Source organism: Tiliqua scincoides, chromosome 3, assembly GCF_035046505.1.
Source record: "Tiliqua scincoides isolate rTilSci1 chromosome 3, rTilSci1.hap2, whole genome shotgun sequence".
NCBI lineage: Eukaryota > Metazoa > Chordata > Lepidosauria > Squamata > Scincidae > Tiliqua > Tiliqua scincoides.
The window spans coordinates 136,758,479-136,783,303 of NC_089823.1; the positions used below are offsets into that span (position 1 = coordinate 136,758,479).

The following is a 24,825-nucleotide window of genomic DNA, read 5'->3' on the forward strand; positions in this document are numbered from 1 at the left end:
GGAGGGAGAGGAGGAACACACTGGTTAAGCATGCCTCCATGCCAGAGCTGTCTCTGCTTTCAGTGCTTGAGGCAGGTAAGACTAGAGACTGTCAGCACGGGGAGGGGGACATGGCTAGTTGGTGCCCTCCTTCTGCTCCCCCCTCCCCATATCTAAGTGAACACAGAGAGAAAACAAATGAAGAGGGCTTACATGTGAACAGACATTTTTGTCACCAGGTTTTGTACATTTAAGGTTTTCAGCTTAGGACCAAACTAGGTATTGCATGCAGATGTGTTATCCAGGTGTGCCTTCCAAGTGGAAATGGCCCTTTTCTGTTAATGAACAGGCAGGTGGTGGTGGGGCCACAGCACATGGGATAGGGAGGTTCACTCATCCCCTATGCACCATTTTCAAGCTGTAAATTTCACTCCTTCCCCCCTCCCAAGATGTGTCAATTTACTGCCAAAGCAGGCACGGAAAGGAATCACTGCTTCAGTGACAAATCACCGCCTTGTGGTTGGGACTGCAATTTTTGCTTGCAGGAGAAGAGTGAACCTCTCTCTGCCTGTATATCCTGGTTTTGATTGAGGTTGCCCCCTCACCCCATCTGCTTTTAGCCGAAAAAGAGGAGTTCTTGATTGGAAGCACACCCTAGGGAGCAATGGTTTGTATGTACATCAGCTTTGCCCCTTAAAGCAGTTCCTGCCAGGAAACTTCAAGGTAACACTGAGATTTGAAAGAACCATGTTGGTGGCAGTGCTGTTTCCTCACTGTTGATAGCACTCATGCATGCCCAGATTGTCTTTAAAACAGGAAGGCAGTTATCTACTAAAAGGCTTTAGCAGTGACTTCCCTCAGCCATGCCCACTTATCGAATGCCCCTTTCTAGAGCACTATTCTAGTTATTACTACTTAGTATGATAGAACTTGGAAGTGAATGACAATGTCTTAAATATGTCATTTGCTTAGACAGCAACATTTTTGGGTGTTGCCAAACTGAAATCAAGTTAGAAAATGTATTTAATCAAATACATGCATAGTTCATATAAATTAAATAACCTAATCTTGCAGACTCCAAAAAGTTTGTTATAAGAAAACAACCACATTGGTATGTTAGCCAAGTTGCTGCCTGGGCACTGTTACTGTAACTTTAGAAGGAGACTGTCAGCACAATCCTATCCACACTCTCCTGGGAGTAAGCCCCATTGACTGTAATGGGATTTACTTCTGAGTAGACTGTCAGTGCTGTCAGCGCCCATTCCTATCCCCCACCAGTCCATAGCTCACAGCACTGCTGACAGACTAGTGCATGCTATGTGCATGACTAGTGCATGACAGAATAGTGCATGCTATGGGGAGGATGGATGACCAGGTGGGCTGGCAGAAGTAAGAAAACCTTTTCTTATTTATCTCCTTGAAGGCTGCCTGGCCTCCAATAGGTCTTCTTGGACCTATCCCAGCTATTTTGTTGGCAATAGCAGTTTAGGGCAGGGAAAGGGGGATAGGATCTTGGTGTTCACTGCTGCCATCAAGATCCTTCCCCTCCCAGCCCCTGAAACACCCAACATCCACCCCCAAACTATCCCTGCTGCTGACCTACTTGCTTCAGGAGGGTGATTGGGAGCTGCTATTGTGTGCATGCGGCTTCCAGCCATTTGTGACAGTGGCCCCAAAGTGCACAGCATCAGCATATGTTTAGCATTGCTGGTCCAGGGCTTTTGGTGTCAGATTGTGAGATCCGCCACCCTAAGCCCTGAATAGGACTGGGCTGTTTGTAGCCATGGCGCCTTCTAAGTGTCTCTCCTGCCTGTGTTCCTTCGTAAATGGTGGGACAAAGTGAATTACAGAAGCTTCAGCCTTTGAGTATTCCATGTCATCAGGGAATCTGAATGTATAGTGGCAGTTTCCTGGTTACAGCATGGAAGCCTTACTTATAGATAATTTTTTTTTTAAGACAAACATAGGAGAAACTAAGGTATGTTGCATTTAAAGCACTGACAAAATCCCTGTTTATGAATCCAAGGGAAGATCTGTTTGTCAAAACATATTTAAGATAATTCAATAGCAAAGATTTTTAAACAATTGCAAATAACAGACAGTGAGCAAGTCTCTCTCTTCAGGATGTTTTTGGGTGTATTGATTTTCTAGTTTACTGAACCAATAAATGTTTTCTGAAAACATGGAAAGGTGGGTATGCAATCAGTGTCACGCTGCTTTTATCCTATAGCTGCTTTAACTTTAAATTGTGCTCTGCAATTGTATCAATCAATTAAACTATCAATGAAGAACATCAAGAGGACATGCTGGTTGAGTTTACCAAAAGAAGCCTCGCACAGGAAACTTCCTGCCTGAGAAATAACAGTATACACAGATCAGAGGAAAGAGGCAGTCTCCCCAGTGCAATTAATGCTCACATCGATTAAACCCCTGTGAGATGGGGAGAGGTCAGTTTATAAAACTGAGGTTGATTCCCAGAAGTTCAGCAATGTTTAAGGTCACTGACTAGTCACTGCACAAGGAAGACAAAGAAAACCGCAGAGAAACCTTTGCTCTAAAAATGTTGGTTTTTTCCCTGTGCTTTAGGAAGCTGTGTATCTCTAGCAAAAGGTAAATGTATATTTATACGTATTACAGACTTACCTTGTTTTAAGGATATTCAGAAACTGCAAAATTTCTGAGAACTGTATCAGCCTAAGAGCTCGTAAAAATCTTAAACCTGCAATTACAAAAAAGTGAATTAATTTTTTAATGCCTCTATGCCTTCTAGTAGGTCCTATGAAATCAAAAGTGATTAATGCAGTGAATATCAAATACCTTTGAAATGTTGTTCCATACTGATTTGCGTCAAACCTTAGCCAGCTCTTCTCAGAGAAACGTAAATGTCTTGTCACAGAAGCAACTTTGCCCCATTAACAAAACTTAATGCACATTCCAACTATCTAACTTATAAAAATTATGAAGAAGAAAGACTTCCTTGCGATATATTCCTGAAAGCTCATAACTCTCCCCCAAAGCTTCCTGAAAAATGAGAGATTAGGCACAAGAGCTTTGATAACCTGGTTTTAAAGAGAACCAGACAGTACCTATATGTGATTAAGATATAATTCTACATGACGTAAAGTACACAGTTGAAATGACCCAAATCACCACAACAAACCCTCAAAATCCTGGAAGGTTTCCCAGGTGCTGCACACTGCGGCTTAATATGGCAAAGGTGCATCTATGCTACCCATTTTGCCAACTCACTCTTTTAAAAGAAATAATATTTTTATTAGTGAATTCAGGTTGCACTGATACCCAGCCTATAGACGGCTACACAGGGATAGAGAAATACTGTAAAAGATTAAGGGCTTAAAAATTATTAAGAGGGACTTATGGTGATAGGAAACAATTTGCTGCAAATCTCTCCGGTGGGAGTAAAGGTACACTGGGCATTATAAACATGGAGCTTATAAGGGAACAAGGAGAGTTTAGAGGGCAAATTTGTGTGTGAGCAAAACTGCACACTACGTAGTTACATGTGCTCAGCAGTGCCAGCACCAGGTTTCTAGGGGCCCTGGGGACATGTCCTGCGCTCAGTCCCCCATAATGCCTACTCTCCAACCATGCATAGGGTGCTATCAGTGGCACTGGTAATGATGGCTGAGTGTCAGACCCAACTAGTTAGGCTCCCAGATAGCTGTGGACCCTTGAGTCCACCTGGCCTAAGCCTGACAGCAGCCCTGGTGTTCAGTATAGGCTTTGCTTAAACTCATAGCATGTTATTATTTTGTTATGTATCATGAATACAACACCATCGTACTTAGGAAATAACAGCGGGTATTGAAAGCATTAAATTAGGCATACCCAAACTCTGTTGCTTTTGCTCAGTGGAATTTTCCTTGGACAGCAACATACCTTCCCCATCCATATCATAACAGAAACTGTTCTTGGAAGTTCCCTCAGGGAACTCAGAGAACGGGGAATATGTGCTGTTCAAGATAAAGAAGATCAAAGGTCCCAGAAATTACAAAATGAGTGCACAGTAGAGCATCAAATAGCCCAGTCCCGTTGAGAAGGCAGCAGCACTCCCAAAACGGCTGCTGATGTATGACAGTCCGATCCGCAATAGGATTGACAAAAGGGCCAGTATTGACATCTTCCGAAGCAGATAATGGTCAGAAATAAGCACTTATTCTTAAGGTACTCATTGGCTGCAAATAAGAGAAAAGAAAATGTGCAAATCCTGATCATATTTTCAAGATAGACCAAGAGGGGTGAGAGAGGGAGACTGCTGAGTTGCTAGGAGAGCCCAATTATCACATGGGCTGTCCTTTCAGCAGTGCCACTTCTGCCAAGGCATCACTTTGTACGAGCTAAGCAGCTGAGCAGCTTATCAGCTAAGCAGCTGAGACGAGCTAAGCAGCTGAGAGGTGGTCTTCAAAGTGATGCAGCTGAGAGGTGAGCAGCTGAGAGGTGGTCTTCAAAGTGATGCCTCGGCAGAAGTGGTACATCTGAAAGAGTGGTCCGTATGATAACTGGGCTCGCCCAGCATCTCAGTAGTGTCTCTCTCTTACACCCCTCTTGGTCTTCACACCTTACACTGTAGAGGTCCTTGACTTCTGAGGGCTCCTTCTGTCTCTCCCTCCCAGAGCCTCTGCAGAACTGGTGCTGTTGAAAGGGAGGCTCCAGAAGGACCCAATTTTAACAGGGGCCAGATAAGCTGCTTCCGGGGGCCACTTCTGGCCCACAGGCCTTGTTTGACACTCCTGTTTTAATCACATACTTAAATAATTACCAGTGTGATAGTCCTTACACTATGCTTGCAGGTCTGGGGGAAAGAAAAAAGGAACACCAGTAATTTGCTGTTTGAAAAGGCAGACATGAACACACCCTTATTTCATCCAATTAGGGAATTGATTCTATGGCTGCAATCCAATGCACACTTACCTGGGAGTAAGCCCAACTGACTAGAACCATTGACTATAATGTGACTTACTTCTGAGTAGACATAGATAAGAACAGCCGCACTGGACCAGGCCATAGGCCCGTCTAGTCCAGCTTCCTGTATCTCACAGCAGCCCACCAAATGCCCTAGGGAGCACACCAGATAACAAGAGACCTGCATCCTGGTGCCCTCCCTTGCATCTGGCATTCTGACATAGCCCATTTCTAAAATCAGGAGGTTGCACATACACATCATGGCTTGTAACCCATAATGGATTTTTCCTCCAGAAACTTGTCCAATCCCCTTTTAAAGGCATCCAGGCCAGATGCCGTCACCACATCCTGCGGCAAGGAGTTCCACAGACCGACCACACACTGAGTAAAGAAATATTTTCTTTCGTCTGTCCTAACCCTCCCAACACTCAATTTTAGTGGCTGTCCCCTGGTTCTGGTGTTATGTGAGAGTGTAAAGAGCATCTCCCTATCCACTCTGTCCATTCCCTGCATAATTTTGTAAGTCTCAATCATGTCCCCCCTCAAGCGTCTCTTTTCTAGGCTGAAGAGGCCCAAACGCCGTAGCCTTTCCTCATAAGGAAGGTACCCCAGCCCCGTAATCATCTTAGTCGCTCTCTTTTGCACCTTTTCCATTTCCACTATGTCCTTTTTGAGATGTGTCGATCAGAACTGGACACAATACTCCAGGTGTGGCCATACCATAGGCTTGGGCTGTATGAGAAGTCAGATAGTACAGAGCTGTGTGCAGGAGGCTGACATGTTCTCAGTAGGAACCTAAACCCTCCAATTAGATGGTAGAAAGATAGTCCAATTATTTTCTACCTAAAATGTATTTGAAAAAAGCTTCCCCAACCTCATCCTGAATAATGCCTCTATTTAATGGTATGGATGAAAGAGGTTTTGATAAGAAACTATCTTACCTAACTGTATGCATGAAAAATGGTTTGATTAAAAAGGTAATGAGTTCAGTACTTTCAAATTGGCTGTTTAATAATAATTAAAAAACATTTTGTTGGTGTTTTGTATGCTTATAACGATTCCAACTTAAGCAGCTTAACATGTTTTATGTACAGAAAGTACATTTTTACTGTAAAAAAAAGGAAGATAGAATCTTACCATTTTTAGCATACACTCAAAATTTAAGAATTATGAAAATTTCCAACTATTAGCTACAATAATTACATAATGTTTTATTAAACTGGAAAACATTATATAACACTGCCCCCTTCTTAGACGGCATAGGGCAACGATTTTCAACCTTTTTCATTTCAGGTCACACTGACAAGTCACTAAAATTTTCAAGGCACACCATCAGGTTTTTTTTACAATTGACAAGGCACACCATGCTGCCAGTGGGGGGGCTCGCATCCCCATTGGCCCTACTAATAAATGACCTTCCCCCAAATTCCAGTAGCACACCTGTGGACCACTTGCGGCACACCGGTATGCCACAGCACAGAGGTTGAAAATGGCTGGCATAGGGATATTACATGTTTCACAATGACCTCATCATCTGCAATAACTCTGTGGAAAATCTTGCAGGGGTGTCAAACTTGTTTCATACAGCAGGATGGATAATATTCATGGCACCTGCTAAGGGTCTGAACTGATGTCATTAAGCAGGAGGTGACAACACTAAGCAGGTGATGATCATAGATATACACTTTGTTCTCACCTAGGAACTCACTAGTTTCAAAAGACAGAATAAAAAATAAATGAAACCTTGATCATATTTTCAAGATATGGGAGAGCCCAATTATCACATGGTCCACCCTTTCAGCAGTGCTGCTTCTGACAAGGCACCACTTCGCAGCTCAGCAGCCGACAGGTAGAGGTGCTCTGATGCCTCGGCAGAAGTGGCATTGCTGAAAGAGTGGCCAGCAGGAGCTCTCTCAGTGCCTTGGCCGCATCTCACCCCTTTCTCACCCCTCCATCTGCCCCTTCCCATGTAACCATTCCTTCTGAGGCCTCCTTCTCTCTCTCCCTCCCAGAGCCCTGGCAGAAACGGTACCACTGATAATTGGGCTCTCCTAGCACCTCCCTTTCAACAGTGCCACTTCTGCTGTTGCATCACTTCTCAGCTCAGCAACTGAAAGTGGCTGGTGGCGGCAGCAGGAGAGCCCAACTATCATGCAGGCCAGATAAAACAATTCTATAGACTAGGCCTTATGTTTGACATCCCTGTTTTGCTTTTCAACATGAAAGGAGCTTTTAATGGGAACATGGATTTTTCAACACATGCACACAAACACATATGCCCCACGTGAATTCTGAGATGGTACAGTCCTGTGCAGAAGTGAACCAGAACTTCCATGTTCCAGCTGGGTTTTTAATGGTAAAACATCAATATATTTAAGATTAGATCAGTGGTTCCAAAACACACCAGGTGGCACCCTTTGCATTCACAGTGCTTGTAAAGTTGGTTAGAACTGGGCTGTGACTCAGCAGCAAGCTGGAATGAGCCTCCCCAAATGATGCTCGAGCCATAGCCCCATTCATGTTCAGCGGCAGCCAATGCAGGGCAAGCTGCACACAGGACACCCTTTCTTGCTTGCCACATCCACGACCAAGCTGTGGTGCCACAGCATGGATATCCCCCTGGGGAAGGTTGGGCCAAGGGATCGGAGGGGGGGAACACTATTTGGGTAAGCAACAGAGGGAGATAGGACCCAATGAGGGGCTGTCCTTATTTAAACATGATTTAAACAATTTGTCTCTTTTGTTCGGGGAGGGGGAGGGATGTGACATGCCGGCAGAGTCAAATTAGGCATTCTCCGAATTTTTGACACAGAGACCAAAAGGTTTGCCATCACTGCCTTGACTTCTATCATTTTTGAGACAAAAAATGTCACTTTTTCACTATCTACAGCAGCAGTTCCCAAACCAAACTGGGCTGCAACCCACCAGGGGAACCAGAAGGGGGTCATTCCCTCTTGAGTCGAGTGGCCCAGAAATGGGTGCCCTGCCAGTGCTGCCAGGAGCAAGGAGTTTTAAAAGTTACCTAGTGCATTAGTGTTCGGGAGAGTCCTGGAGGCTTGCAGCCCCCTCTGCGAGAAGAGGGTGTCTGGGAATGAATCCCCCACGGAAACAAGGGCCAACTCTACAGAGATTTTCAACATTTTTCTTCTCATGGCACACTGACCTTTTCTCAAAGGTCTTCGCCTCTTGCAATGTCACTTCTGGCTTCTGGGAGACTTGTCCAGGTTCTAAGACTCTGTTTCTAGGGCAACTGTCTGTAGTAACAAATTGCCTGTCCTTCTTCCTCTGCCAGTTCCTGAGAGCCTACCTACCTATCGCCCTGGGCTGATGCAACCTGCACTGAGGAAGCCAGCACAGAGGCTTGCATTGGCCTCCGCAGGCTGGCGCTTCTTTGAGCGCCGGTCCGGCTTCCTCCTGAGGAAGCGCAAATGGGCCTTACACCATGTTTGCAACCCTCCTGGGCCAGTGCAAGGGACTTGCATTGGCCCAAGTGAAGGGGAGGATTGAGCCCTAAGTCTGCAACTCAGCACTTTAAAAAACTTTTCATCATGGGCAACAGCAGAACCTGAAACTTGACACAGCAGGAGATCCATGAGCAGAACTCCCTTGGTAGTTTTTATTTTTAAGGGAAACAAATTGCAAGCGTGGAAGAGAATTGGCCATGGTGCAGGGCAGAGGGTTAACATTTTCCTCTGTTTTCCTAACTGAACTTGCCTTTTGAAGCTGCTAACACAATACCTGTACATTTTCCCAGTGGATCAAACTGCAACTTCAGGAAGGAGATTTTGATCAAGAAAAGGGATAATCTTTCTGCAGCACCACAGCCCTGATCCAAAAAGGCTTTTAACTTTAACTTGTCTAGTTGAGCCCTGAGCTAAATATCTTAGGGCACAATCCTAACCAGGTCTACTCAGTCCTCTTTTGTTCAGTGGGGCTTACTCTCAGGAAAGTGTGGTTAAGATTGCAGCCTTAGTTTCCTTACCCTTCAGTGGCACAAATCCTTATGATTCTAAAGCTCTTATCAAAACAGATTCAGAGTCCAAGCCAACTTTCTAGCACTGATGCAGCCATGCTATAGGGGTGTGCAACTCAACCTGCTGTGGGGGAACAGCCAGAGAAGCCTCCTCTGTTCCCTTACCTCAGGGTTGCATTATGGCAGCATAGGCACTGGAAAATTGGATAGGATTGGGCCCTCAGTTTATAAAAAGAGCTGTCATTTATCCTGTTCACTCAAGGAGAATAGGCACTTACAATTTTTGCAACTGCTCCACAAAGTACAGCCTTACAGATTATGCTGTCTTACAAATTAGTCTCCATTCACCTACACTGCACCTTAGTCCTTCAACTCAACAGTGGTGAAAGGGGGATGCACTTAGGCAGAAATTCTATAGGAGCAGCTTCCCCAATCACTTGCCACAGATGCCCCCCTCCACAGTCTGAAAGTGGTGATCTTCGTTCAGCAAAAGAGGCTTCACCCTGAAGAGTCCAATCAAGCACTGAACTGAAGTTTTGAAACTTTAAAACCTGATAAATACACAATAGACTTGTGCAAAAGCATGAGGAGAAAGTGTTTGAGTTTTTCCCCCTCTAATTTTTGGATGCATTTTAAAAGGCCAAACAAATGCACCCACCCCCAAGCATATTATCCCTTTGATGCTTTCTCACCAGAAAGTGCCCTTTGAAGCAGTCATTTACCCTCAATGTGATAAATGCTATAGGGACAAGTCCATTACATGGTCAGTATTTTATTTCAAAATGTGTAGGAGACACTGATTCTATACCCATGTACTTGGTTCTGGGTGCCTGCCTGGAAAGCATGGGCCCAAACCAAGTGGCCGTTGGCTGGCATGTTGGCAAGGGGCCCCAGATTCACTGGCCAAGAAAGACAACTTTTGATTGAATTGGGCAATCACCTTCTCATCCTTAATTGATCCAAGCAACGAGTGATCCAAATTTAAACAGAGACTTGCTTACTCCTTACTGGCAGGGCAAAGTTCCAAACAACACAGTCCTGGAACGAACTGGAATCCCTAGCATGTATGCACTGCTGAAACAGAGACACCTGCGTTGGCTCGGTCATGTTGTGAGAATGGATGATGGCCAGATCCCAAAGGATCTCCTCTATGGAGAACTCGTGCAAGGAAAGCGCCCTACAGGTAGACCACAGCTGCAATACAAGGACATCTGCAAGAGGGATCTGAAGGCCTTAGGAGTGCACCTCAACAGGTGGTAAACCCTGGCCGCTGAGCGGCCCGCTTGGAGGCAGGCTGTGCAGCATGTCCTTTCCCAGTTTGAAGAGACACTTGGCCAACAGTCTGAGGCAAAGAGGCAAAGAGGCAAAGAAGGAAGGCCCATAGCCAGGGAGACAGACCAGGGACAGACTGCACTTGCTCCCAGTGTGGAAGGGATTGTCACTCCCGAATTGGCCTTTTCAGCCACACTAGACGCTGTTCCAGAACCATCATTCAGAGCGCAATACCATAGTCTTTCAAGACTGAAGGTTGCCAACAATCTGCTTACTCCTTAAACCTGAATAGAGCCTACTGACTCCAAATCCTGCTGGAACAACAGATTTTGTAACTTCTTAGCCACCACCTATGAGTTCCTAACTCAGGGAAAAACAAATTTAACACAAAAAACCAAGGATCCATGGCCACCTACATTGCTTCTTCCCTCTCAATTCCCTGATCAAGCCCTGCCCTCCTTGTTCTAAGGCAGGGGTGTCAAACTTGTTTCATACAGCAGGCTGAAGTTAGCATCCATGGTGCCTGCTGCGAACCGAAAGTGACATCATTAAGCAGATGATAACCAGTAATAAGCACTTTATTCGCACCTAATAACTAATTAGCTTCAAATGACAAAAGAGGAGATATGCAAATCTAGATCATATTTTAAAGATATGGGAGAGCCCAATAATCACATGGGCCACCCTTTCAGCAATATCGCTTCTGCTGAGCAGTGTTCCCTCTAATTTTTTTTCCTACTGAGCAGAGCAGTTAACGATCTGAGCAGTATGCAGGTGGAGCCTATTTATCCACGTTAGTTCCATTCTGTGACTCGGTGCAATTAACAAAAAACTAAATTCCATAGAGTTACATAAATTCCATAGAGTTACGTAAATTCCATAGAGTTCCATAGAGTTACGTAAATACTCTGCAGCCTGACACTTCCGGATGGGAGGAAACTAAGGCAGCTGTTATCAATTCCCTCCCCTCCATACTCAGCCTTCCCCGTTGCCAGCTGCCTGGCTTCTTTCACATGGGATGCTGATCTTTTAAGAGTCCAGCCCTATGCGTTTCTACTCAGAAGTAAGCCCCATTGTAGTCAATGGGGCTTACTCCTAGGAAAGTGTGGAGAGAATTGTAGGCTATATCTCATGCTTTGCTTGGTGGGAAGGCTTGCTTGTGTCAGTGATTGCATGCACCATTTCAATGGGGGGGGGGAATTTAGCAAACACTCCCTGGGTTTTTTAAAACAATCCCCTCTGTTGCTACCACACCTGCCCCTGTGTGTGTGTGTGTGTGTGTGTGTGTGTGTGTGTGAGAGAGAGAGAGAGAGAGAGAGAGAGAGAGAGAGAGAGAGAGCTCCACCTTGCTGCACATGTTCTGGCTACATACATTTTCAGCCCCCCCTTCCCCTCTTCAGCCTCTTTGCTGGCTCAGGGGCTCCAGGAGTGTTACTGTTCCTTAGCAAAGGGAACCTCTTCCAGGGTTATTTCCCTGCCTTGGCAAGGCAGAGCCTTTCTGCAATGTTTTGGGCTGCCTGGAAATGGATCGAAATGCCAGCGCAGAGCAAAGGAGGCAAAGGTGTGTGTGGCTTTTGGTTCCCCTACCCCATTCGCGTTGAGACAAATCCGCAGATAAATCATCCATGGATAAATAGGCTGCACCTGTATAACCATGGTCATCTTAAAATGGGCAATGGCCAGTTTGACCTAAGTAGAATGACCACGTCACCCACATCCTCCGATCCTCCCTCGACCAGCACTTCTCACCCTTCCCTCACCCTCTTTTGCTGCCTCCCTCAGTCATCATGCTCTGGCCCTCAGTTACTGATTTACTTAGAAGCATCACTTCTGTCAGTGATCCACACTCATATTTGGCTACCAAGCATCACTTCTATCAGTAATCTGCATGCAACTGCCTGGCTCCAACTGGCATGAGAGAGATTAGAAAACAAAGAAAAGAGACAAATTGACAGCAGCCTTTCTGCTTTCAGCTCCTATTACAACTGTGTGCTCAACTCATTCGAAGCTCATTTATCACAAGCCCAATTATCAGGCAGCTGGATAAGGAACTTTTCCTGAGCCTGATCAGGCCTGAGGGTCTTCTGTTTGACACCCCTATGTAAAGTGTTCTTGCTCCTCCCCTCTTCTTGTATCTCATCTTTCTAACAATCACTGCGGAAGGCTCCAAAATGCATGAATGGTAGATATAGATTTTCCCTACCTAGATTAAGGTGTGAGTGTGTAGGTTTAGGGAGGCCCTGTTTTTGAATCCTCTCTTTTGGTTTAACTCACTAAAATAAACCCTTTGCTGCATCTTTCAACCTCACCTCCATTTTACTATCCCTGCTGACTTATACAGTTGTGCCACTGGCACATGATCCCCCCCCTCCGCCGGTAAGCACATGTTGTGTTTTAAAAAGCAATGCCTGCGACAAGTTTTAAACCCCCCATGCACTACACACCTTGATCACTCCCCTGCAGCTACTTTTGGACCAAGTACTTCCTATTGTAAACCCTTCTGTTGATGACAGGATTAACAGAATGTGTCTCTGGCCTTAAGGGACTGAATTGTGAATCAGGTCCTTCACTCAAATCTTACCTTACCTAGGACTTATCAGTGACCATAGGCAAGTTACTATCACTCTCAACCTCAGTTGCTCCATCTGCAACATGAAGATAAAAATACTGGCCTACTTTACAGGACTACAGTAATGGTGACAGACACAACATGCCTGAAAAAGTTTAAAGATGCTAAAGTGTTCAGTCAATGCTAAACATTACTGAATATCAATCAAAATGGGCTCATTACTACTCAAGGAGTTATGCAATTTTGTGTCTGCAATATTTGAGCATGGAAATAGAGCTCTGGTTGGGAAAACTTTTGCATAGGGGGTAACCACTGTTCCTATGTCAAAAGCATGAAAACAGTGTAGAGAGCAATTGTGTTCCACAACCCACTATGATTTCCCAAATGCAGCTCCTTCTTCCATCTTATATAAATGAACAGTATTGTGCTCTAATTCATTTGAACAGAGCAGGAGAACCACTAAGGAGCAGAAAGAGGAAAATAAGCAGGGTCAAATCCTATCCAACTTTCCTGTGCCAATGCAGCCACAATTCAGCCCTGAGATAAGGGAACAAATATTCTGTAACCTTGAGGAGGCCTCCATGACTGCCCTCCCGCTGCAGGATGTTGTAGCACATGCCCATTGGTATGGCTGCAACAGTGCTGGAAAGTTTGATGGGATTCGGCCCTTAGGTACCAATTCTAACCTAATATCAAGATTACAATATAAATCTTACACAATATAAATAATTGGAGATTCTGTTTAGGAGTGTAAAGGGCTCCAGAGATCAAAAAGAACTGCTGGAGTAGAGAAACAAAATAGGAGATTTCATCACTGAGAATGTGAGGATAATTTGCTTGAAATTTGAAAAAAAGGCACTGGAAGAACTGAACAATAACTTCAAAAGGGTGAGGAAGTGAATGGTAATTATTTGTAACATTAATGTTTAAAAATTTAACCAAGTAATTAATAAATCAACTGAAAATATTTGGATTCCAGCATGTGAAGACTGCAGAAAAATGAAATCTAAATAAAAAAACAGCAAGAAAGAAAAGTTTTTTAAAAAAAAAATGGAAACATTTTGCAAGTACAATTAATGTTTTATATTTTTTAAAAAGTTATCTAAAGAAATTTAAATACTTTTTTAAACAGCAGGAAAGCAATATTTAAAATTAAAAGAATGCTGTATTAAATTTACAGTAAACACAAAGGGGTGTAACAAAAAATGCAGATGAAAAACACACAAGCTACACCCCCCATTGGGTATTTGAAGCCTCTTCACCATTCAAGCAGTTTAAGTTAAACCTTAAACTATGGTGTCCCAATAAAACCTTAAGACTCCATTTTGCAAACAGATACTTTAAGAGCCACCTGGAGATGGCTGTTTAAAAATGAACATCGCTTAAGGAACCTTCTCTAAGCATAGAGATGACAGTCCCTCAGTATTGCAAATACATTCCCTTTCCCATATGAAATCATGAAGGCTAGGAAGAAGGAAAAACAACTCTTTTGATGTTCCTTACCCCAATAGGAACCAACCCTGTAACAAGATGCTAAAGTCTGTCGAAAGGTATGCTGCTCATCCTTTTCAGAAACACTATGCCCAGATTTGACTCGGTATCCATTTTTGAACAAATCTCCATGAGACTTTTTACGACGTCGGGTAGATCTGTATGTTTCAGTCCGTGTACCCCCTGTGGGGTTGTGATAAACCAAAATCTTGCTGGGAATCATCACAGCTGAGTTGCAAGGTTAAGAAAAGAGCAAAATTTTTGGAGGGGGGAAGAAAAAATGTTTCCTAAAGTTTAGACAAAATTTGCATCAGTCCCCTTCCCCATCAAGAAAGATCTATATGGAATGAGAAAGACTCTTGAGAACCAGTCTTTAACGCTAGAGATGTAAAACTTCTGAAGGGATTACAAAAATGGCAGATTTTGCATTTAACAGACCCCAAAAAAGAAATCTTGAGCTGGCACAAAAAAGAAAAAGAAAGCTGTTGATGTGTGAACCAAGAGAGCAGATTTCTATTCCCCCATCACCAATGCTCCCTAAAACACAGAAAAATCAGCATTGGTGAGCCAACTTGCTGAGTAGACTGCTGCGCAGATGCTCCACTGATTTGTGCCATACCAAAGCTTAAAAGCCATTTTCTATCCGGATATTGCCATATAAGCTTCTTTTGCACATCCCCTCCAACCTCCCCAGCCGAGAGAAGAAAACAGGACAGATTACCCTTCCTGCATAATGGAGAGATATTTTGATCCACAAACCCAGAATGGCACAAAATGTATTTGCTGGCCATGAAAATTTGTTGCTTTGACAGCATTACATCTCCTGTATTAGAGTAAAGCTTGTGTATGGCAGACAGGGGTCACATAATCAGCCAACTCTTGCAGGATTTGGTTCTTATGAAATGTTGTTTGTGTGTTGGGGGGAGGAACTTTTTCAAGTAATCCTCAGTTAATGACAACTGGCATACCAAATATTTTTAAGCTACTACATAGGAGTAGTTCAAAACAAGCAGTAATCAATGAGTTGTTATTACCACTGATGGCAATAAATCTCTTGTTTCCAACTGAGGTCTCATCCAATGGGTTCACGTTAAGAAAAATACAAAAATAATAACAATGAACCCAACTCTTTCATGAAAGAAGGGAACTAAGCCCTCGCACAGCTGTCAGATGCAGTGGCTTAAACAATCCATTATGAATTCAAAGGCAATGGTTTTTAAGCTCCACATTCACATAAAAACTGTCATTCCACTCCCCCCCCCCCAAAAAAAAAAATTGGGCTTATTCAGGGGAATGTTTGTTCAGAGAAACAGATGTACAGAATAAACATTCCCCTGAATGTCTATCAATCGCATTATTAGCCATAATCGCTAAGTGAAACTTCCATTTTTCAGAGGCAGTATCTCTCTTGAAAAGCAGATGCTAAGAATAAACAACAGGGGAATTACTATCAATTCGCTGCTTGTGAGCTTCCCAAGGCATCCACCCCCACATAATGCATTCAGGTTTTCACCACTGTTATTTGATCCACACTGCCACTAACCAATCCAAATACCCTATTTTTTTTTTTCTAGTCTTCTTAGGTTCAGTTTAAAAAAATGGTCTAGTCTAGTGTTTCTCAAACTGTGGGTCAAGACAACATCTGGCAACACAGGGGGGTAGTGTTTTATCACCAGTACACAGGTAAACAGAAGAAAAAAAGGAAGGAGTTTGCACTTCATCAGTGATTGCTTCTGAGTGTAATTCAGGGAAAGAGAAAACTCACACACAAGTGGAAAGAAACAAAAGGTGTGGCAAAGTTCAGGAGTTAGTTTTTTGTTTGTTTTAAATTCTTCTTACTAAATTGAAAGGAGGCAAAGAAGTATCCTAGGCTGAGTGAACCAATAAACAAAACAAATCATCTGCTCATCCCTTACAGAAATAAAGGAACATATTTTATATTATTTCATGTCCTCGTTTTCCCCCAGGGGTTCTTCTTTCCTCTGTGGTTGGCTCTTATTCTACCAATATATAGTATATGGAAGTTTTCTGGATACTTTTGGAGTAAGAGACCGGTTAGGATGGACTGCTTCTTACTGATCCTGCAACAAGAAAGATGGCATCTGGAAAATGAGACCTTCACAGTAAGCTAACCTTGCCATAGAGGTGCCTCTGTTTTAAAATAGGTACATTCATTATAACTTGCTGGAAAGCACTTCTGCTTTGTGAAAAATCATAAGTCAGCATGACTTTCCAATTTTATCTGGCAATTGCCAGGAACCTATTGCCCTAAACCAGGACTATGCTCTTCAGAGAGGTCATAACCAATAGACAGGACAGAATGACAGGGAGAACGGCAAAGGAGAACAAAGGCCAACTGCAAAGTCTGGCTTTTGCTGGAAGGCACTGCTCTGATGAAGATCTTCGCTGACATCTCCTACAACTCATCGGGACTGAAAACAGGATGGGTATATATTATGAAATCGAGAGAGAACAGGAATCCCCCACACCAAATGGCAACCAGAATGCCAACTCCAGCACTGTGGTGCAACAGACAACATGTTGCATTTATACCTTAGAGAAACAGGTTCTAATCCCGCCTCTATGATGGACTTAGTAAGTTGTTTGGCCTAAGACACCGGTCTTCAACTAGTTGATCAGGACCTACATCACCTCATATACTTTCTCAGCCACTGTGAGCACCATTGGGCACAGTAACTGTTCAGAAAGGTTTTACAACAGTTGATCTCTTTTCAGATAAAATCCATCTTTCCTTTTTACTCAACATTTCTTTTGGATATTTACAAGTGCTCAGCACATTTCCTGAGGTCCTGCTTTACCAGAGCTCCAAAGAACAGTGATTACAGTGAATTGCCACCTCTCGGAGGCAGAGGAGGGGGAGGCGAAGGAGCGGAGGGGAGGGGATTGTTAACAGCTGCCTTAGTTTCCTTCCAGCCCCAAGTGTCAGGCTGCAGCGTATTTGCATAACTCTATGGAATTTAGCACACGCGCCACTTGTATATATCAGTCAAGGGTCACAACAGAAATGCAGCACATAAAATGATAACCAAAGCCATACAATTAAAATGACTTCAGTGGGTAAGTACAGCAATAAATGCAGTTTTGTGACAGTAATCATGATGGTAACTCACACAAGTGGAACAGGATCCTGACAATACGAACTGAAAGTTACTGACTTGAGTAGTACTTTTTTAAGCAGTACTAACAAAATTTCACTATGAACAGTATACTTCTATCCAGGTCTAAAAGAAACACCACTGGGTTATATGAATGAATTTGCACATGTTTCAGGCTGCACTTCCCTGCAAGTAAGCCCCATTGAATGGGACTTATTTTTGAATAAGTATGCATAAAATTGCGCTGTTAATTTCTGAACAAATACTGTGAGAAAGGTTAGCCCTCTAACACAGTTGATGTTTCTTCTTCCACATCTATCTGCACGTCCAAATGAGGAAATGCTCCTTCCACATACCTGCAAAGTACATGATCTCCAAACTATATACATCCTTTCTGCAAATACATTCTACCAAATAAACTTTCTTGATTGTAAATGGTGGTATCACCTTGAGTCCTGAAGGACACACACTGTCAATATTGCTTTACAGCCCAACCCTATGGAACTTTTACCATAGTGGGACTAGTGTCCCACGGGCGTTAAAGCCCCTGCAAAGCACAAAGATCATGCCACTGCAGGGCTACCTGAGGGCTCCTGCTGCTGCAGACACCTGACAGTGTCAGGACAGGTAGGCTGGTGTGGATAGGCAAGTGGAGGGGGTGGCTGTCGAGGGAAGGCAAGAAACTGAGGAGGTGTAGAGGGCAGGAGAAGGTGGATTCAGTAGTAGCAACTTTTGCCAGATCTTATCCTCCAATTTGCAACCCAACACACCCTCTGGCTCTTCTTGGATTTATGCCAGCAAAATGGCTGGCACAGGTCTGAGGAGACACTTAGATGTTCACCCAGCCTAGCAGGAGATAATAAAGAGTATTTTCACTTATCACCTGTAAGCTGTCCAATTGCCTCCACCACCACAGTGTTGCAGCCTCAGTCACCCAGTGCATGAACCCCTAACCAACACACACCCTATTGCTTCCTCCTCCTTGTACACAGTTTTTTGTAAAATGCGAGGTGGATTCTGGGACTAGGAGTCCAGTCCAGCATCCTCCCTACAGGCCACTCAACAAGAAGTTGGAAAGGTAGGCATGGACAGAAAGGAAGGGTAGTGGCCCTTTCCCCAAGAGTTCTGGAGAGCACTTGGAAAGAGGATTGCAGCAGTGACCACAGGGGAGCTAGAAGAGGAGGTAAGGGACAGCCCCTCCTCGTTCTCTAACAGTGCAAGAAGAGAATAAGACAGTGGTTTGGCAGGTGGTGGGAAACTGTTTAAAAGATAATATCTACAGCTCAGACTACCGGGTAGATGGGACTCGTCAGCCTGGGAAGGCAGCTCATCTGAGAGAAGGAAAACTCTGATCCCAAATCTCCACTGCCTTGTGGCTACATCCAGTTATGGAAAAGGCTTCAGGAGTCAACCTCGAGGCAAAATCCGGAGCTGGAGTCCCTGAGGCAGTTCATGGCTGAACACAGTCATGTTCTGGCAATTCCTGCGACGCCGCTGGAACCAACCATATTGGCTTCTGCCTTTCCATTGGACCATTTCAGCGACATGGAGAGGGGGGATTTGCTGCATGGATAACAGCCTATCCTCCATACCTACTTTACCCAGGCTTCGCGCACTGGAGAGGACACTCTGTTCCAGAACCACCATTCAGAGTGTGACACCATAGTCTTCCGAGACTGAAGGATGCCAACAACAGCTCAGACTGAACTTGCCAGATGCCAGATGTGAAGCAGCAAGCAATGCAGGACATTGTGATCTATTAGGGATGTGTCCCCCAATATTAGAATGACCTGTGTCTGATGGATGACTGGACCATAGGGAGTAAAGAAGAAGCCTTTGCTTCTCTGGAGCAGAGGTGCCAAACCCTGGCCTGTAGGCTGGAGCCGGCACCTGGAAAGAGCCTTCCCTGTCCTGCGCAGTGCTTATCATTCTGCTCCCATCACCCCAGCAGGCTCTGCACCTCGATTCTGGAGTGGAAGTGGCTGCCCAGAGCACCATTCTGACAAGACTGGTTAGGAAGATAAGAGGCAGTAGTGCAGAACAGTAAGCACCGTGCAGGATGGGGAAAGCTTTTTCACTACCCAGTGGTCCGCAGTTTGGAAACCACTGCTCTGGAGGAAAAAGGAGCATGGAAAATAGACAGTTCCCATGTTCTGACTGTTCAACATTTCTCTTGCACAATAAGTATTTATGACTTCCTGAAGCTGGGCTTTTCCCACTTCAACTCAACTCTTCTGGAAAGGGGTAAAAAAAGCATGCCAGCCTTCATCTTAATAATGCCTGCGGGGAAGTTCTGTTCTAGATGACAATGGTTCTGGTTCTGGAGGCAGGACAAATAAATAAGAACCATACAGTAAAGAAGCAAAAGCTTAGAAGACATGAGCAGCAGGTCTGTCTTGGCCCACACATCAGAGGTCTCCTGTTCCTGCTGAAAAGCCTGGATGAAACTAATGCAACATATCCTGAGGCTTGACCCTGAGATTAGCAGAAGATGACAGTATGCAGCAGTCAAAACTAATTGTTTGGAGGAAGAAGCGGCAAGAGGTGCAAACGGTGCCAGTTGTTCAGCTCCAATTTCCTCAAGACCATCATGTAAAATGACTCAAAGGTTCACTAGCTGTCACTCTCAATTATTTCAGCATAAATCCTGCCACGTTAATTATTTTGCGTCAAAAACAATTAAGGGACACCTAAATCCACGGGGAGGTGGGAGCTGTCAGCTGCACTTCTGCCCTATTCAAATATAATATCAGATGTGTGTGTTTACCTGAAAAGGGGAGCACAGGTGAGGGGAATGGATTCCTCTCCTCCACCTTACCCTGTTGCATCCAGTTGCTTCAAGCATCCCCAGTCCAGTTCATGTTAAGCACCAGAGCTGGGCTGGGAGAAGAGCGCTTCAAAGAACAAAGCACAGCAAGCTCAGGAGGGGCAAGGACTATACTGCATAGTTAGTGTGGAATGCTTTCGAAACAGTTACAGGCATGCCTTGACTTTTGTCCTTTCGACTTTCGTTGCTTTGCTCTTTGGTCTGTTTCAATTTATAACCGTATTTCAAATTTTGTCCACGTGCTTTCCTTTTTCATTCGATTTAATTCAACTCCATAAAGGGTAAGGAGCTGGATCAGTGATAATAACTGAGGAATCGAGTTAACTGGCAGCCCAGGGAAATATGATGGGGGGAACGAACTGCTCCAGTATTGACCAGATATGCCTGAACAGAGGGATGGATTGCAACTGTCTGGCTGCTGTCAGCTACTGTTCATAATGGCATCTGGTAGAAGCTTGCACAGGAGAGATTCTGGCAGAATTGCTTCTCTTTTCTGCACGTACATCACTCTTCAGCACAGGCAGTCTTAACTTTTAAAAAATCCTCTAGGCTAGTGATTCCCATAGCCACCTTGCTTTAGGAGGGGGAAAAAAGGATAACGGTATTTTTTAAAAAATTATGTGCTCTTATGAGAGGTTTTACACACACACACACACACACACACACAGAGAGAGAGAGAGAGAGAGAGAGAGAGAGAGAGAGAGAGAGCTTTTAAATTCACAAAAAAGATTCACATGGATTGTTCAGACACAAAGTGTATCTCATGTCTGAATTTTCTTGGATTATGACATTGCATAATATATTTTTAAAAGACTTGACTAACTGCTGTTTTCTAATCTTGCCTTGCATTTATTTCTACTAATGCTTTCTTGGGGAGGGTGTGGGAACTTACGAAATGCCACTCAGAGGGACTATTCAATTGCTCTTCTTCCAGCAGGATTGTTTCTGCGTGCACCAAACATCAAAGCAAGCAAAGCGTTTAAGGGCACAATCCTAACCCACTTTCCAGCACCGACAGAAGGGCAAAACAGCTCTGAGGGAAGGGAACAAACATTCCCTTACTTTGAGGAGGACTCTGTGAGTGCCCCCCCCCCACTGCAGGATGCAGCACATGCCCCACTGGCACAGCTATGCCAATGTTGGAAAGTTGGTTAGGATTGCGCCCTAAGAAAGTTACAAAGCACAGGAGACACTTATATGCCGAGGTTCTGAAAATTAAATTACTCTGAATCTACAACCACTAAAATCTAGACATGGGAATTGAAGGCATCTGTTTGATTCTTCTTAGTCAACCAAGGTATGATTTGTAGAGGGAAATGTACAGGGAATACCCTTTTTTCTTCCTAGCCTGCTCTGATATACCATTTTCCACACAAATGCTCGTCCATAGATGTTACTCAGTTCTATTTCTGTCCCTCCTTGCTGCAAGAAGCTATTAAATCTCCCCTGTGTTCTGAAAGAGCTGTGATATTGCACTGGGAGTGGAAGATGGGAACTTGCAGTTCAAAACGCTCTGCTACTAAAACCTATTCCTTTCATGCCTTGCCTTTGGGTTCCATTCCTCCTCCTGCTGTTTATCTGTTTCTCCAGTTTTTGCTCTCTGGGTGTTCTAGTGCTTTGTTTTTTATATGACTGTAATAGTAATATCAAATTACTGATATAATTACTGATACTACTGTAATACATGTGATGCTATATTGCATCATCTTTATTCCTTCAAATAACTTGGTGAGCTGCTATTTATCAGCCGTGCAGTAAAAGAGGGCCACCCAAAGAAAAAGTCTCTGGAACCTACAGAATGCTACGGGCAGCTAACGATCAGCTGAAGATAAAAAAAATAAGAGGGGGAAAAAATGGGCTTGCTCAAGTCCTTGATAACATATACCAATGAGAATCAGGGAAATGAACAGAAAGAAAAAAAGTTAAAGAACTCCCTTTCCCCGTGCTGAACAACAAGGAAGTTTCAGGAGGGCAGAAAGGAACAAGAGACCTTTTTCCTTTTCCAGAAACTTCCCTCTCTCATGTCCTATGAAGAGCAATAAAATGTTCAGGTTCCCTAATTCCGAGTAAAGTATTATGAGATTTTTGCACAGTCAGGTAGATGTTATTGACTGGTTTGTTTTATCCAGACATTGAGTCCTTCCCAAGGACCTGAAATGCCTGGTTTTTAACCTGTTTTGCTGTTATAAATATTGTTGCAAGATGTAAGCTGTTCCCAGTAAAGCCGCTTTTTGTATTTGGTGGATGGCAATTTCTGTGGTCCCAATACTGTTCAGGTGCTCTTCAAGGTGTTCTGGAATAGCACCACCAATCACCACTGGGATCACTTTGCTCCTCTTCTGCCACAGCCTTCAATTTTGACTTGTAAATCTTTGTATTTTGTTACTTTTCCCAGCTCTTTTTCTTCCACTCTGCTGTCCCCTGGTATTGCTAGATCAATTATTTTGACTTGTTTTTCTTCTCAACTACAGTTAAGTCTGGTGTATTGTGTGATAGATGTTTGTTTGTCTGTATTCAGAAATCCCATAATATTTTGGCATCTTCATTTTCAATGACTTTTTCAATTTTGTGGTCCCACCAGTCTCTGGCTGCAGGTAGCTTGTATTTTTTTACAGACGTTCTGGTGTATCATTGTTGCTAATTGTCATGCCTTTGCTTGTAGTCTGTGCGATCTTTTTACAGCAACTAATTAGGTGGTCGATTGTTTCATTGGCTTCTTTGCAGAGACAGCACTTGCTGTTTGTTGTTATTTTTTCTACTTTTGCTTTTATTGCATTTGTTCTTAATGCCTGATCTTGTGCAGCCATTATTAGACCCTCTGTTTCCTTCTTCAAGTTGCCTTTTTTGAGTCATTGCCAGGTCTTGGTGATGTTTGTTTTTCCAGTAATGTCTCGCAAATATTGTCCATACAGTGGCTTAGTTTTCCACTTTTCCACTTGGTTCTTTATTTGTTCTTTTTTATAAGCCTGCTTTGTTTCATTGGTATTAAATAATTTCTTGTTGTTAACCATTTTAAGTGCTATCCTCTTGGCTATCCTTTATATATTCTTCAAGGTCTATTTTTCCTCCTCTACTGTTTGAAATACTTGCAGCATTCCCCTTCTACCTGAGATGCAAGGGAGTCTGTCCACACTACTGCAAGGGTGCAGAGCATGGTTGATGGTCATTATCTTCCTGGTCTTGCGGTCTAATGTCTTCAGTCCTGCCTGTGTCCAGTCTACTATTCCTGCAGCGTATCTAATGACGAGTATAGCCCAGGTGTTTATGGCTTGTATAATGGTTGGCAACCTTCAGTCTCGAAAGACTATGGTATAAGCCTACAGCACCCAGTATTCCCGGCGGTCTCCCATCCAAGTACTAACCAGGCCTGACCTTGCTTAGCTTCTGAGATCAGACGAGATCAGGCATGTGCAGGGTAACAGTTGCTGCCAAGGCTTGTATAGTGTTCCCACCATTAAGTTTGAACTTTAGGATTTTTCTGACTCTCCTGATGTTACAATTTTTCTTTTAACTTCAGTATATTTGATGTCATCTGTCTGAAGTATGCCCAGATTTTTATAATGTTCTTTCTCATCCAAGTTCTTAATATTGTTTCCATTGGGCAACAATATAATTATAATTATATATTTAATAATATCTATAATACACAAATAATTATAACAAATTATTATTATTATCATCATCATCATCATCGCCAATTTGGAGACAGCATACAGTAGGACAGGACAACTGGTCAAAGAAAGAACAAGGCCACAAGGGAAAAGGCACCTTTTGAATAAGAACATAATGTTTGGCGTTTATATGCAAATGCCACAAGTCTCTAAGCCAAAATGGGGAAGCTGAAGGGCTTGGCTGCAAAGGAGAACATAATTACAGTGGACATAAATCTCTCATCTTGGACAAATGGGGAGGGGATTCATATCCGATGGCAGAGAATTGCTACAACAATGGGAGAGGCTTGTCAAGTTTCTATAGGAGAGGACGCTCTTTACATCATTTCCTATAGAACAGTGGTTCCCAAACATTTTAGCACTGGGACCCATGTTTCAAAACAACCCTCTATTGGGACTCACCTATCTTTACCAGCTGCTCAAGCCTCTGTTTTTATCTTTTTCACTATGGTGGAGGGACCACTTTCTGGAGTGTTCATTGAGCTCCATGTTCATTGGAGTGGGGCCATTCTGGTGGTTGTGCATTCCCCTTCACCTGGTCTTCGATAAGAGCCAAGGCAGATTTGCCTACTCATGAGTAAACACACAAGTGTGGCTCAGTTTTGCTTTCCATAGGGCTCAATACACCTTCCTTGTCAGCTTGGGGGGACACACTTCCTTCTCAGGAGTTTCTTGGGGCCTGCCTTCATCAGATGGAGCATTCTGGTGATGTTGTATTCCCCTTGGCCTGCTTTTCGAAGTGGACTAGGCAGACTCAAGCTACTTGTGAGTAAATGTGCATGCGTTGCTCCCTTTTGGTTTCCAAAGGGTTTGATACATTTTTCTTGTCAGTTATCCACTTGCCAATTTTGTGACCCACCAAAAATTGGGTCACAGCCCACTGGTGGGTTCCGACGCACAGTTTGGGAACCACTGCTACAGAGGATGAGGGGACTGAACAATAAGCCGGGGCAAACCCCAAAGATCTGAAAAACTAATTATAAAACTATTCAAATAAATGCTCC

At 43.6% G+C, this 24,825-nt stretch overlaps 1 protein-coding gene across 6 annotated transcripts in view; it reads right to left on the reverse strand.

Annotated features, from left to right (window-relative positions):
* Nucleotides 1-24,825, reverse strand: part of KCNMA1 (potassium calcium-activated channel subfamily M alpha 1) — a 619,222-nt gene that overhangs the window by 218,282 nt on the left and 376,115 nt on the right. For all 6 annotated transcript variants that reach the window (XM_066621009.1, XM_066621008.1, XM_066621007.1 and 3 more), the window contains exon 6: nucleotides 2,623-2,698. In XM_066621009.1, coding sequence (XP_066477106.1) covers nucleotides 2,623-2,698 — 76 coding nt within the window. The remainder of the gene's footprint in view (nucleotides 1-2,622; nucleotides 2,699-24,825) is intronic.